At 45.7% G+C, this 15,734-nt stretch overlaps 1 protein-coding gene across 5 annotated transcripts in view; it reads right to left on the reverse strand.

Moving 5' to 3' along the window:
- Window positions 1-15,734, reverse strand: part of CEP89 (centrosomal protein 89) — an 80,464-nt gene that overhangs the window by 57,114 nt on the left and 7,616 nt on the right. For all 5 annotated transcript variants that reach the window (XM_044932188.2, XM_044932187.2, XM_006061387.4 and 2 more), the window contains exons 3-4: window positions 11,873-12,031; window positions 7,340-7,526 (exon numbers count right to left, since the gene is read on the reverse strand). In XM_044932188.2, coding sequence (XP_044788123.2) covers window positions 7,340-7,526; window positions 11,873-12,031 — 346 coding nt within the window. The remainder of the gene's footprint in view (window positions 1-7,339; window positions 7,527-11,872; window positions 12,032-15,734) is intronic.

A 15,734-nucleotide genomic window follows, 5' to 3' on the forward strand; every position in this document is an offset into this window, starting at 1 on the left:
GTGCAAATATCAAAGAAAGATGGAGAACGTCAGACAAAAAAGACCTTAAGGCAGATCACATTTTCAGAGATAGAGAGGGTCACTTTACAGTGACAAACTGCTCAATTTACCAGGGAGGTAAGATTTGAAATTTGTACACACCTAAAAATGTAATCAGATGTAAAATAATACATCCTCCCTGATTTCACACCCACACAGTTCAAACGTTAGCCTGTGGGATCTTTTCTCACCCGGAGGTGAAAGCGCAGTACTGGGAAGCTGGCAGCTCAGCAAGGGCGCCTCAGTGTCTAGATCCCCGTGACTGTGGGCTGAGCTGACTGTACAGCCAGCGCTGGTGACCCTGGGGACGCAGAGGGTCCAGCCCCAGACAGAGCTGGCACCTTCCCAGGAGCCTCTCCTCAGATCAGTGATGCCAACGTTGGAGCCCCACCACAAAGACACACTACACAGACCCGACTGGTGGAGCAACAGAGGGGTCCAGCTGGCTCCACCCCGGGGTGAAGTCCAGGCAACAGCGTGGTCAGACTGTGCAGAGAACCAGGTAACTCGGGGGTCGGGGTGGGGCCACAGGCAGCTCTGATCTGTAAGGTGGCGGGGCCTGCGGGCCTGCAGTGGGACCTCTATAGGTCTACAACATGCTGGACCTCCCCTGGTGTGGCATGTTACAGGGAACGAAACAAACGCTTGTGATCCATGCTTCCTCACTCTGTATGGAGGAGACCTCACTGCTAGAAGGTGGCAGGGTGCATTCTGAGCGGCTTTTGGAATCGGCAGGAGTGACAGCTTGGTGCCTGATCTGTTCTCCTGGCCTTCTACTGCCACCAGCGGGGGTCAAGCTCATACAGAGGTGCTCACATTGCTAGAGCAGAGTCAGTGACCTGCACGCATACACACTAACCGTGCGGATGTGTATGTGTAAATACAGACAGGGAGACTGCAGGCACCTCAGCCCCGCCCACTCAGCAGTCAGTGCCCCTCCTTCTACCTTGCTGAGAGAACCCCGATTCTGTTTGGTGGAAGTAGGCTCGAATCACAGTAATCCTCTCTTCAGCCAGTAACCAGTCCAGGGATGGGCATGTGACCAATGAGCATCCTGCTGGCAGGCCTCTGGAAAAAGCATTCCCCATCATCAACACAGCACTGCCTGAAGGACCTTGCTTCCTTTTTCTGCGGGAAGAACCGGCTGCCTCTGGTGATCACAAAGAGCAGGCCAAGGGAATTTCAGGCTCCTGTGTTCAATCGGCAGCTGAAACAATTTTGGAATTGCCTACCTTTTCACTTTGTTGTGTAAGAGTTAAATGTCCATTATCTAAACCTTCTGTCTATTTGATTATTTGGAGGCAAGAAGATGATATAGACACAAAGTGACCACAGAGGCCTGTCCTGGAGAGAAGAGGAGGGATGGAGCAGCAAGGGCTAGGGGTGGTGTTTGCGTAAAAGCAGCATCAAACGTTTTTATAAGACATGGAAATCCATGTATACTTGGGTAACAGAAAATCTTAAAGAAACTAAAAGTTAAAAACTGCAGAGAGAACGGGGAAACTCCTAATCCTCAAGAGCAGCAGCAAGAGTCCCCACTATTCCTTGGTCTCCAGAAGTTTCTAGCGATAAATGGTTCACACCTGCATGAATGATTCCTCTCTGGACCCAAGCATATGGCAGATATTCAAATACCTGTCCGTGGGTAGTTGGTTGGATGAATAAATGAACAAATGAATGAATATATGGTATTTTATGACAAAATGTTCTGCAAATCCACAAACGCACCAATAGCAAGAATGTGTGACAGAGGAGCTCTAATAACATCTTATCAGTGATTCTATTTGGAAATGGTAGCAGGTATTTTGGGCTTCCCTTGTGGCTCAGCTGGTAAAGAATCTGCCTGCAGTGTGGGAGACCTGGGTTCCATCCCTAGGTTGGGAAGATCCCCTGGAGAAGGGAAAGGCTACCCACTCCAGTATTCTGGCCTGGAGAATTCCATGGACTATATAAGCCCATGGGGTCACAAAGAGTCAGGCACGACTGAGCGACTTTCACTTCATTTCACCAGGTATTCAGACTACACTCTCCTCACTTAAAACCTACTGAAATCAATTAAAAGAATGAAAAGAAAGAAAGAAAGCTTAGCCAATGGCCAGAAAACAGATACCAAACCTATGAAATTTGAAAGAGAGGGAAAATGTCAGAAGCCGCCAAACCTCCTCAGACTTCAGGAATGCAGACGCTCTGACAGTCACAAAGTGTCACAGGTTCAAAGGTTCAAAGTGATCCTCCGACGGGTGCGCCGACAGCAAGGATGTGACGGTCCCAGGAGACGTACAGTCATTCCCCCGGGGCAGATGGGAGAGCGGGCGAGGCTGAAGGGAGATGCTGAGAGAGCCCTCCTTTACCCTCCAGAATCCAACTCTGTACTCTCAAAGAAGCTAGAAACAGCAGAGACTGACATGAGGAATAAAAGAAGAGATCCAGGAGATCAAGAAAAGTGATAATGCAAGACTTCCTGGTGGCCCAGTGGCTAAGACTCCACACTCCCAATGCAGGGGGCCCGGGTTCATCCCTGGTCAGGGACCTAGATCCCACATGCCCCAACTAAAGATCCCTTGTGCCACAACGAAGACCCAGTGCAGCCCAATAAACAAGCAAAAATATTTCTGCAGGAAAAAAAAAGTGATGAGGCCACAGAAAAACATGTGACATAAATCAGCAGAACTCAAAAAAGCAAAAGGCAAAATGAAATAAATACAGAGGTAAAAGTTATACTGTATGCATGCTCAGCTGCTCAGTCATGTCTGTCCCTTCACAACCCCATGGACTGTAGTCTGCCAGGTTCCTCTGTCCATGAAATTTTCCAGGCAAGGATACCGGAGTGGGTGCCAAGAAGCCATAAAACATAGTGACAAGGCGCTGAGAGGGATGAGGGTACACAGAGGAAATCACACAAAGTGATGTTGAGAAGAGAATGCAGGGACAAGGGATTAGAGAAAAGATACCAGACATGGAAGGCAAATAAAGGAGACCCAACAAATGCATATCTCGTGTTCCCAAAGGAGAACGGAATGAACCGACGATGAAACCAGTCAAAGATAAAATAAAAGAGGGGAGGAAAATATTTCCCAGAAAATAAAAAAAGGGAGGTGGAAAATCCGTGTCTTCAGAATTATGTAAACTAAATTTCAGGAAAAAAGGACAGAAAATAATAAACACCATTGTTAATCCTAGTGAAATTACTGAACTTCAAACGATAAAAATGAACCTACAAAAGTTATCAGGCAGAAAAATCAAGTGACCTCAAATGAGAGAAGAAAGGCTGCAACCCCTTCTCTGCTGTTACTCTCCACGGTGGTCTCAGAAAGGTTATACATGGTCCCACGCGGCCAAGTACCCTTCCTTTGTAACATTCATCATAATTCTAATCGATTAACTTAACTTTGGGACTAGGGAGCCTTGTACTGATTCTCCAGCACCTAGCACATGCCTGGTACTCATCAGATGCTGGACAAATAGATGTCAAATTATTTACCAACCCAAAGACAGTGTCCACACTGATAGTCCTTTACAGGATGGAGGCGCTGAGGCACAGGGAGGTTATCTGACTTCCCAAGTCATACACCTGGGAAGCAGAGAAGCCGGACTTGGACTCGGGTTTCTGATGTCCCGGCACTGCTCTTGTTGCTGGGCTCTCATATCGTGCAAACTGACCACACATTCACACAGCCCGCTTCCCCTCCAGCCTTACTTTTTGTGGCACCAACAAGAAAACTGCTGAAAACAAGACTTGCTTTCCATTTGCTAGGCCATGTCTGGGAGGGTGCACACTTCGCACGAAGATGTTTGCCCAAACTACCCTGAAACACAGAGAGAGGCGTGAGGCAGAGACTTATACCCAAACTGCCTGACCTGGGCTGGTCTGTGTCCTTATCTTACTAGTTTTGATTGAAAAGAATAAAGGCATAAATTATTTACCTGAGATTACAAAATGCTTATAGTAAAACTAAGGAGCAAATTAGAAGTAAGTTGTCTACAGTAAAAATAATACTTAAAAAAAACTAAAACATACTCCATAGGCAGTGTCCTCTTCATTGCTAGCGCCATCTAGTGATCAAACAGCAGTTTTTTATGCACCACACACCCATTCTCTTCAAAGATACGTATTTTAATCCTCAAAGACAAACACAAGTCTTTAAGTCTATCTAACAGTCTTGAGAGGCTCAAGGACTGTCAACACAAATTCTGATTCTAAACAGGAGAAACGGGTTGTCCTGATCCGAATCCTGCCTCTGCCACTGGGTGGTGGGCTGGATGATCCTGGGCAAGTCATTTATCCTGTTCTCTCACACGTACCCACACAGGTGTGAAGTAAATGAAATGGCATGTGTGAGCTGCCTGTGCACGTGTGTGTGTGTGTTAGCCACTCAGCCATGTCCAACTCTCTGTGACTCCAAGGACTGCAGCCCACTAGGCTCCTCTGTCCATGGAATTCTCCAAGTAAGAACACTGCAGTAGGTTGTCATTCCCTTCTCCAGGGAATCTTCCCGACCCAGGGATCGAACCCAGGTCTCCTGTGTTACAGGCTGATTCTTTACTGACTGAGCCACCAGGGAAGATACCAAATGCTCAGAAAAAGTCAACGTGTCTTCTTCCCCTTGAGGTACTAATCCTGAGACTGTGGGAAACAAATCCCGTTCCAGCTTCAGGGCCCTTTCATTCGTTCCTCTGCAGGTTATGATGAGACCTTTCAACCGCAATCACTTACTAACACTCCACCTCTGGCTCCGCCCCTGGGCTGCACTGCGGAAAGGCTTTCCTCTTGGCTGGCGTGTGCCGAAAGGTGGAGACCTGCACCCACACACTGCTGCTGGGAAGGCAAATGGGAACTACTGCTTTGGAGAACAATTTGGCAACACCCACTGGGGTACACGTATCAAGTGTGCAATGGAATAATCTAGATGTTCACCAGTAGGTGAGCAGATAAATAATGTGTATGCAACTCAAAAAACTACAAAGCTGAGAGGAGGAAAGATGGGTTCCTGTATGGTGACCTTTGCACAATTAAATATATATACATATAGTAACACATTTGTTTCCTGATATTTGCAGCAAAAGAATAAAAACAGACTTCCAGAACACACGCCAAATCCAGGAGGAGATGGCCTTCCAGGGATGAAGCAGATGGGAGACAAAGATTTCAACCCTAACCATAGTTTTCTTTTACTAAAAATTGGAAGAAGAAAAAAAAAAAAAAAGATAAGATGTCAGTACTTGCTCATCCTGGAGAATGAGAACACTAATGAGTTACATTATGTTCTATATCTCAACTGTGGGGGTGCCTGGCTATGGAAAATGCACCTGTTGAGCTTTAATAGACGGCGTCAAACAGTCCCCCCGACAATGGTGGTGCCAACTCCCACTCCCACGGCTTCTCCGCATCCTCCCCAATCCTTGGCACTGTTCGTTGCCTTGCTCTACTTTTCAAATTTTTAAAACAAATTTCTGTACTGTACATGGGTCCTTGAGCCACCAAGACACACTGGCCTGAAAAATAAAATTTTATGTTCGATTAACAACAAAGGAGCTTGTGGAGGTCACTGTTATCTCTCTCCACTCAGGTAAATGTGGCAGCAAGCTTCACTCCCAATTTTCCTAGCACATGTCCACAAGAGTTGAGTGCTACAGCTCTACCTATGGTCTGGGTCCAAAATACCAGCCAGGAAGTGTGCAGCCTTGAGGGGTGGTGGGCGCTCACACAAGCCTTTCAGAGCGCTGCAGGAGACCTTTTTGGGCTCTTGGCACCTGTCTGCCTATCCAGGGCTCTTTGCTGTGGAGAAACCTAACTCTGCATGTTAAAGCCTGTATATGCTAGAAAGTGATGGCTAGTTTCTGAAATACATAAGGATTCCACAAAATAATTTCCCTAGGACCATCTAAAATGTAATTCAAAGTAGTGGAGGATAATCAATAGAAATAAAATCAGTATGAACATAGTTTGACATTGCAAGTCTTTAAGTAGAGTCACGACAAGTAACATGTTATAGTGATGGTGAAAAAGAGAAAAAAGAGAACGGAAAAAGGAATTACGGTGTTGTCTTTTGCCATTAAAGAAATGGTGCTACTCCGCTTTCAAAACCCTGGGAACACAAGAGTTTAAACCAGGGCATGTGGCCAACGGTGGAGAACCAGGCTCCTTCAACCAGAGAGGTATCTCAGCTCCCCAACATGTGAAGTGAAGTCACTCAGTCATGTCCAACTCTTTGCAACCCCATGGACTGTAGCCCACCAGGCTTCTCTGTCCATGGAATTTTCCAGGCAAGAATACTGGAGTGGGTTGCCATTTCCTTCTCTAGGGCATCTTCCCGACCCAGGGATCAAACCCAGGTCTCCCACAATGCAGGCAGATTCTTTACCATCTGAGCCACCAGGTAAGCCCCCTACAGGGCTGAAATAGAACCTATGTCACCCAGACAGCCAGAGATGAACACATGTAAGAGCTTGAACGAGACACTCACACATGCACCCTAAGAATGTCAGCTACTGTGGAGAGACATGTGATGATGCTCCTTGTCAGGCATGAGTCTGAAGAAACACTGCAACGTACACATACGGAAAAGTGACAGGAAAATCAGCTCAGGGAGGGGGCAGTCAAAGGACAGAGCAGGATGACCAGCACTGGATGGAAACCTACGTTAAAGACAGGAAGACGTTTCTCTCTGTTTCTGAAAATTATGTCTTGAAAGATAAAGGAAGGAGTTTTAAATTTTGGGCTTCCTGAGTAGCTCAGCTGGTAAAGAATCCACCTGCAATGCAGGAGACTCTGGTTCAATTCCTGGGTCGGGAAGTTCCCCTGGAGAAGGGATAGGCTACCCACTCCAGTATTCTTGGGCTTCCCTGGTGGCTCAGACGGTAAAGAATCTGTCTGCAGTGCAGGAGACCTGGGTTTTATCCCTGGGTTGGGAAGATCCCCTGGAGGAGGGCATGGCAACCCGCTCCAGGATTCTTGCCTGGAGAATCCCCATGGACAGAGAAGCCTGGCAGGCTACAGCCCACGGGGTCACAAAGGAAAGAGCAGGATGACTAGCATCAGATGGAAATCTATGTTAAAGACGTGAAGATGTTTCTGTTTCTGAAGGACTTGTCTTGAAAGATAAAGGAAAGAGTTTTAAATTTTAGCCTAATAAGGTAGAAAATGAGACTGGACCAATGATAAAAAATAAAAAATAAGCCCCCAAACAACAAGCCACTAACAGCCGAAGAGAGAAAAGGGACCTATTTTCTAGTGCACTCGGTACAATTTCCTGTGAGTTAATGTCAGAGTGTAGAAGAAACGCTAGAAGGCGGCAAGCACCTGGTTTCTGTGTGGCGCGGCATACATGGCGTCGCAGAGACTTCCCTCTTCCTTGCGAGCGCTGGCGTCTCCAGACTGCCTGCGGCTGGACGACAGGTGCGAGTCAGTGTCCTCGTCCTCCTCATAGCCCAGCATTTCAAAGGATGGCAGAGAAGATCTTCTTCCCGTTTCATTCTGCCAGTGTGGTCTGTATTAGAACATTCAAGATCAAGATAAAGAACAAGCCGCTTAACACCTCACACTGGTTTATATACATGTAGTAAATGCACCGCCTCCAAGTCCCCCTGTGACGTACTAGGACCACACGACAAAACAGTCAGCAGCTAAAGGGTGAAACCATCCGCTGTTCCATCTCTCTGTACACTGGTAGAATTTCTTTCCAGTTTTTCACCTAGATTTTTACAGTTATAATCACTGTATACATATACAATTTGCTTCCTTGTTAATAAGTCTTTAAAGTCAGACTCGAGTAGATACATCAGTTCAGTCAGCGATTCCCCTTAGGTTCCCTCCCCCCCAGTTTTTACCGACACAAACAGCTCTGCAATGAACATCAGCGTGCAATCTCTTCTGTATTGAGGATTCATCCCATAAAACAACCATATGGAGAAAGGCTGAGTCAAGCAGTATGAACATTTCACAGGTCCACATGCATCCACATAGAATCACTTCCCCAACCTGTGACTACATCAGTAATAATTGTCTAAAACTTGCCAAAAGAATGTAAGTGAAGTGAAACTCGCTCAGTTGTGTCTGACTCTTTGCAATCCCATGGACTGTATGGCCCATGGAATTCTCCAGGCCAGAATACTGGAGTGGGTAGCCTTTTCCTTCTCCAGGGGATCTTCCCAACCCAGGGATCGAACCCAGGTCTCCTGCATTGCAGGCAGATTCTTTACCAGCTAAGCCACAAGGGAAGTCCAAAGAATGTAAACCTCACTGCAAAAATGTGCATTTCTTACTGAGACTGGGTGTTTTTCCATATATTTGTGTGTTGAGTCTTGGTTCTTCTATTGTGAATTGTCTGCTCATGTCCTTTGTCCCTTCATCTACTCTGATTCTAGTACATCCATTCCAATATGAAATGAACTTATCCACCTACAAATATTAAAACTCTGACTTTGTATTTACTAGAAATATTTTCCCAATTCTGTTGATTTTATTTTGGCTATGTAAATTTTTTTAACATACAGATGATTTAAAACTAAAAAATTTTTTTTAACCTTCCAAATTCTTAGCTCAGAAGTAAACAGTAGTCATCTCCTTCTGAGAGGTTTGATTAGACTGGATATAGGATTTCGTGACATTTCTACGTATATACAAATTAAGCCTTTCATTCAATAGGAATGTTTTGGTGCATGAATTACGCAAGGCTGAAACCTGATTTTTTTCTAATGCTGCTAACGAATAAACTGTTGAATCCTGTCCTTTCCCTTTGATCTGTGGGGCTGCCTCTATTAGAGTTTCAATATCCCTGCAAACAGTAGGCTCACCTCAGGGCATTCTTGTGCACCTCTTATCGCTGATCCAACACTCCTTTAACTACTTCAATATGCCTTAAAATATGCTGGGGCTAACGCAGCCCTCCCTGAGTCAACATTCTTCCCCTCCAGATACCCTTTTACGGTCTTATCTGATTATTCTTTTCAGTGAATTTCAGAATCACTTCCTCATCTTCAGCTCTTATTCAGCCAAAGTATAAATTCTCAGCAGGAGAAAAACAGGCTATACTCAAACATCTCAAAAATGGAATCAAGATTAAAATGCAAAAACCAAAAGTATAAACACATCCTGCTGCTACTGTTAAATAGCTTCAGTCGTGTCCGACTCTGTGCAACCCCAGAGACGGCAGCCCACCAGGCTCCCCCGTCCCTAGGATTCTCCAGGCAAGAACACGGGAGTGGGTTGCCATTTCTTTCTCCATAAGTGTAGCTCAATCAGTGAAGAATCCACCTGCAATACCGGAATCCATCTGCGATGCGGGAGACCCGGGTTCAATGCCTGGGTCTGGAAGATCCCCTGGAGGGGGAAATGGCAACCCACTCCAGTATTCTTGCCAGGAAAATCTCATGGACAGAGGAGCCTGGCGGGCTACAGTCCATGGGGTTGAAAGAGTCGGACACGACTTACCAACTAAACCACCAACATCCTAGAAGGAAATATGTGAGCATTTGTATAACGCTGCAATAAGGAAAATCTTTCTAGATTTTATAATAATGTCAGAACTACAAACAATGATACTTCTTACTACATAAAAAATATAGAATTTCTTGGTATGTTTAAAAAAAAAACCCTCAAATATCAAAATTGAATACACACAGCAGATAAAAGTCAAATCTGGTGATGTAATCCCCACTCCAACCCCACGAGCTCTTAAAGCATCTTCTCACTGCTCCTCGAGGAGACTCCAAAACTTGGAACAGGACGCCAAAGGTCCCCTAAACCTGCCCACTCCTCCAGCACCATCTCAGATGACTCCCCACCTCACTTGACTCCTCCCAGCCACAAATATCCTCCTCTTCAGATGCTCACGTGTGTCCTCCTCCTTCTTCTCTGTCTAAAAAGCTCATCCCTGCACCATGCTTCATTCTGAACTCCAAAGCCAAATTTGCCTGTTACTCCAGGAGTACATCAAGGCTATATACTGTCACCCTGCTTATTTAACTTATATGCAGCATACATCATGAGAAACTCTGGGCTGGAAGAAGCACAAGCTAGAATCAAGACTGCTGGGAGAAATATCAATAACCTCAGATATGCAGATGACACCACCCTTATGGCAGAAAGTGAAGAGGAGCTAAAGAGCCTCTTGATGAAGGAGAAAGAGGAGAGTAAAAAGGTTGGCTTAGAGCTCAACATTCAGAAAACGAAGATCATGGCATCTGGTCCCATCACTTCATGGGAAGTAGAGGGGATAACAGTGGAAGCAGTGTCAGACTTTATTTTTTGGGGGCTCCAAAATCACTGCAGATGGTGACTGCAGCCATGAAATTAAAAGACGCTTACTCCTTGGAAGGAAAGTTACTCCTTGGAAAGACCAACCTGGATAACATATTAAAAAGCAGAGACATTACTTTGCCAACAAAGGTTCGTCTAGTCAAGGCTATGGTTTTTCCAGTGGTCATGTATGGATGTGAGAGTTGGACTGTGAAGAAAGCTGAGTGCTGAAGAATTGATGTTTTTGAACTGTAGTGTTGGAGAAGACTCTTGAGAGTCCCTTGGACTGCAAGGAGATCCAACCAGTCCATTCTGAAGGAGATCAGCCCTGGGATTTCTTTGGAGGGAATGATGCTGAAGCTGGAACTCCAGTACTTTGGCCACCTCATGCGAAGAGTTGACTCATTGGAAAAGACTCTGATGCTGGGAGGGATTGGGGGCAGGAGGAGAAGGGGACGACAGAGGATGAGATGGCTGGATGGCATTGCCATCTCGATAGACATGAGTTTAAGTAAACTCCGGGAGCTGGTGATGGACAGGGAGGCCTGGTGTGCTACGATTCGTGGGGTCGCAGAGTCAGACACGACTGAGCGACTGAGCGACTGAACTGAACTGAACTGCACCATGCTGACCAACTCCCAGCCCTCAGGCCATTCCCAGCTGGTTCCTGTACATCCCACAGCTCTTCCCCAATGCCTCCTCCCTCGGGAGGAAACCTTCCTGATCCTTAGCCCTATGTCAGCGCTAACCCAGCTCAAGCAATAGAGAAAATGATGTTAAAGAAAAATGGTTACAGTACAGGCATCAACAAAGGTAAATTCAACAGTGTGACTGTTCAGAGAGGACACTCATGAGAAGTTGTGACTGACAACTCTCGCCATCTACGGTTATGGCTAAAAGCAGTGGATTCATGGTCTCGGTGCTGCCATGAAAGCAACCAGCGTCTTCATAAGCTCTAATTTAACAAGATCCACTCTGGGGAAAGTTTGGATACAATTCAAGACTGATTCAGAGAAGGCAATGGCAACCCACTCCAATATTCTTGCCTGGGAAATCCCATGGACAGAGGAGCCTGGTAGGCTAGTCCATGGGGTCGCGAAGAGTCGGACCTGACTGAGCGACTTCACTTTCACTTTCTACTTTCATGCACTGGAGAAGGAAATGGCAACCCACTCCAGTATTCTTGCCTGGAGAATCCCAGGGACGGGGGAGCCTGGTGGGCTGCCGTCTATGGGGTCGCACAGAGTCGGACACAACTGAGTGACTTCACTTTCACTTTTCACTTTCATGCATTGGAGAAGGAAATGGCAACCCACTTTAGTGTTCTTGCCTGGAGAATCCCAGGGACGGGGGAGCCTGGTGGGCTGCCGTCTATAGGGTCGCACAGAGCCGGACACGACTGGTGTGATTTAGCAGCAGCAGGAAGACTGATTAATGTTCCAGGACACTATTTCTTTGACACTGGTGATGAAAACCTGCATGCTAAGCTCTAGTCACAACCACATGCGCGCGTGCACACACACACACACACCCCCCCACACAGAGCTGCTCCCCCTCTGCCTTGAGAGGAAGCTGAGCCCGGGACACAGTCCTTACTGATGCCTCAGCTCTGAGGTAGTGGCGTAGGGCTCGATCAAACTGTCCTTTTCCATGGAGGTCATGTCGCTCTCAGAGTGGGCTCTCCGGCGAGGCTGAGGAATGGCAACGGTCCGGCCAGTCAGTGTTGTCGCTAGAATGGCTGCGGCCAGAGCAGACCTGTGGACAGAATCACCCCAGTGAGTCAGTGAGACACGGACCCTCAAGCTGAAGGCTGAACAACAGGACGCGTGACTTAATCAAGGTTTCTTTCAGCTCTCCAGTGTTCAGAGCCTATCCACTGACTACATGCCTGTAGTCAGCCGGCTGTGTGCCAGCACTTCATTCTCTGCGTGAACAGATAATTTGTCATCTCCGTTTTTCACAGACGTTAAATGACTTCTCTAAGCTTTCCTAGTTAATGCAAGATGAAACCAGGTCTGTGATCCAAGCAGTCTATATTCAGGTAGGGTTCCTATTAGAATGAAAGACTGGAATGGAAAAAAAAGAGAGAAATAAAAAGATATAAAAGAAAGGAAAAGGATTTTGAAAGTCTTGCAAATTATTCAAAAATATAACACAGGAAAGTGTGAAAGTGTTAGTCGCTCAGTCGTGTCTGACTCTTTGCAATCCCATGGAGCCTGCCAGGCTCCTCTGCCCATGCAATTCTCCAGGAAAGAATACTGGAGTGGGCAGCCATTCCTTTCTCCAGGGGATCTTTCCAACCCAGGGGTCAAACCTGAATCTCCTGCACTGCAGGCAGATTCTTTACCATCTGAGCCACCAGGGAAGCCCTATAATACAGGAAAGACAGAATAACACGTTTACCCTCCCACGTGAAAAATCAAAATAAACAATTAATTGTCCCAGCTTACTGCCTGAGAGAATGTCCAGGTTACAGCAGAGAGAGGAGGAAATGAGGTGGAGCCGGACAGACTCTCTTGAGTTGTGGGAATGGAGTGGAGAGTCAGGGAACACCAGGGCAGATAGAATCTGCAGGACAGAGTACCAGAGAGGACAGAGCTGAACTGCGAGAACTCCATAAACCCGAAGAGGCCCCACTGAGAGCTCAGCACAATGCTCCTCGGTGCGGGAGTACAAGGACACTGCCCAGGGTGGGGGAGACCCAGCCAGGAGGATGGGAGGAACAGCGCCAGATGCTTACACACAGCTGAGGACAGCGCCTGTTCCCACCAGACAGATGGGAAAACACTGCAATTCAGGGGACACTGGGTACAGCACTCTGAAAGCAGAGGAGAATGAACAGCCCGAGACTGAACACTGCTCTGACCCTGCCTAACAAGGCAGAAAAGCAAGACCCAAAAGATCAGTTCCAAGTCATTTAATTGTATCCCAGAACAAAATTCAACTAGACTTACAGGAATACAAAAATATCCAGCACTCAGCAAGGTGAAACTCACAACAGTGTCTAGCATGCAATCAAAGATAACCAGACATGCAGACAGAAAAACATGAAGAGAATAATCAAGCAAAACCCATCCAGAACTGAACTCACATTAGAAGTGGCAGAGACAGACATTAAGACAGTTATTATAATTGTGTTTCACATGTTCAAAAAGCTAAGCAGGGACATGGAATATTATTAAATAGACCTGAACTTCAGGAGATGGAAATTACACCAGATGGGGTTAACAGTTAGGTTACATATTGCATAAAAATGAGTGAAACCTGAAGGTAAAACAATAGAAAATAACCCAAATGAAACACAGAGGGGGGAAAAAAAAAGAGAATAGTAAGATCTGCGATTAAAAAAGGGATTGTTTCATGTTTTAAGTCACTAGGTTTTAGGAATTCCCTGGCGGTTCAGTGGTTAGGACTCCTCACATTCACTGCTAAGGACCTGGGTTCAATCCCTGTTCAGGGAACTAAGATCCCACAAGCTGCTCGGCATGGCAGGAAAAAAAAAAAAGCCATCAAGTTTTGGTGTAATTAGTTACCTGCCCAATAAATAACTTCCATCAAATGGTGCTAGAACAACTGGCCACCCACATGCAAAAAAGACTTCCCTGGCAGTCCAGTGGTTAAGAATCCATCTTCCAATGCAGGGGATGAAGGTTCAAACCCTGGTCACGGAACTAAGATTCCACATGCCCTCAGGCATCTAAGCCCTTGAACTGCAACTGCTGAGCCCGTGCTCTGGAGCTCGCTCGTGCCTGTGCCACAGCTAGAGAAGCTTGCACACTGCAACAAAAAAAGATCCTGTCTGCTGAAATGAAGACCCAGTGCAGCCAAAAATAAATAAGTAAATAAAAACATTTTTAAAAATAAATAAACACAATGGAATTATATTTTTTTTAAAGTGAACTTGAATCCATACCTTGCACACCATATGCAAAAATTAACTCAAAATGCATCATAGACCTAAATGTAAAGGCTAAAAGTATAAAACCTCTGGAAGAAGCTATAGGAAAAAATGCTTTATGACCTTGGGTAGGCAAATATTTTTTAGATATGGTACTGAAATCTTGATCTATAAAAGAAAAAGTTGACAGGTTGAACTTCATAAACATTAAGAATTTCTGTTCTCTGCAAAACTGTTAAGAAAATGAAAAGACAAGCCACAGATGAGAAGAAAATATTTGCAAATCACGTATTTGATAAAGAACCTATTTTATACTCAGTAACAGTCAATCCTAAAGGAAATCAATCCTGAATATTCACTGGAAGGACTGATGCTAAAGCTGAAGCGCCAATAGTTTGGCCACCTGATAAGAAGAGATGACTCACTGGAAAAGACCTTAATGCTGGGAAAGATGAGGGCAGGAGGAGAAGGGGACGAAAGAGGATGAGATGCTTGGATGGCATCACTGACTCGATGGACATAAGTTTGAGCAAGCTCTGGGAGTTGGTGATGGACAGGGAAGCCCGGCGTTCTGTAGTCCATGGGGTCACAAAGAATTGGACACGACTGAGCAACCGAATGGAACTGAAGAGGAAAACAATTCAATTTTTTCAAGTGGGCAAAAGATGTTAACAGATACTTTACCAAGAAAGTTATACAAGGGCAAATGAGCACATCAAAAGATGCTCAACACCATTAGTTAGTAGAGAAATGCAAAACAGAAACATAAGGATACCACCACACACCTATTAGAGTGTCCGAAAGTGAAAAGATTGGCCAAGATAATCCCTTCAACCTGGACCTGGCACAATGGCTCCCACAAAGACAGATGGCAAGAAGAAGAGGCCAGTCTGCCATCAACAAGGTGGTGACCAGAGAGTAACCCACCAGCATTCACAAGCACATCCAGGAAACCAGCTTCAAGAAAGGTGGCCTGGGAACCCTTGAAGAGATCCAGGAATTTTCCAGGAAGTTGACAGGAACTATACAGATGTGCACATTGACTCCAGGCTCAACAGAACTGTCTGGGTCAAAGGGATAAGGTATGTCCTATACTTTATCAGTGCGGTTGTCCAGAAGGCGTAATGAAGATAAGGATTCACCAAACAAGCTCTGGACATTGTTACCTATGCATCTGTCACCACCTTCAAAAACCTACGAACAGGGGGCTTTCCTGGTGGTCCAGTAGTTAAGAATCCACCTTGCAACGCAGGGGACACAGGTTCTATCCTCGGTCAGGTCATGAAGATCCCACACGCCACATGGCTACTAAGCCCACGTGCCAACTGCCATGGCTACAGAGTCCGCGCACCACAACAAAAGATCCCACACAATGCAATGAAGACCCTGTGCAGCCAAATAAATAAATGTTTTTTAAAAAGATTATAAAAAATCTCTATACAGTCAACATGAACGAGAACTTATACCTAATCGTCAAATAAAATTATAAAACCACACACACACACACCTGATCAAAGTGTTGGTAAGGATATGAAGAAATGGAAACTCACACTGTGCTGG

The sequence above is a fragment of the Bubalus bubalis genome, chromosome 18 (genome assembly GCF_019923935.1).
Source record: "Bubalus bubalis isolate 160015118507 breed Murrah chromosome 18, NDDB_SH_1, whole genome shotgun sequence".
In the NCBI taxonomy this organism is placed as follows: domain Eukaryota; kingdom Metazoa; phylum Chordata; class Mammalia; order Artiodactyla; family Bovidae; genus Bubalus; species Bubalus bubalis.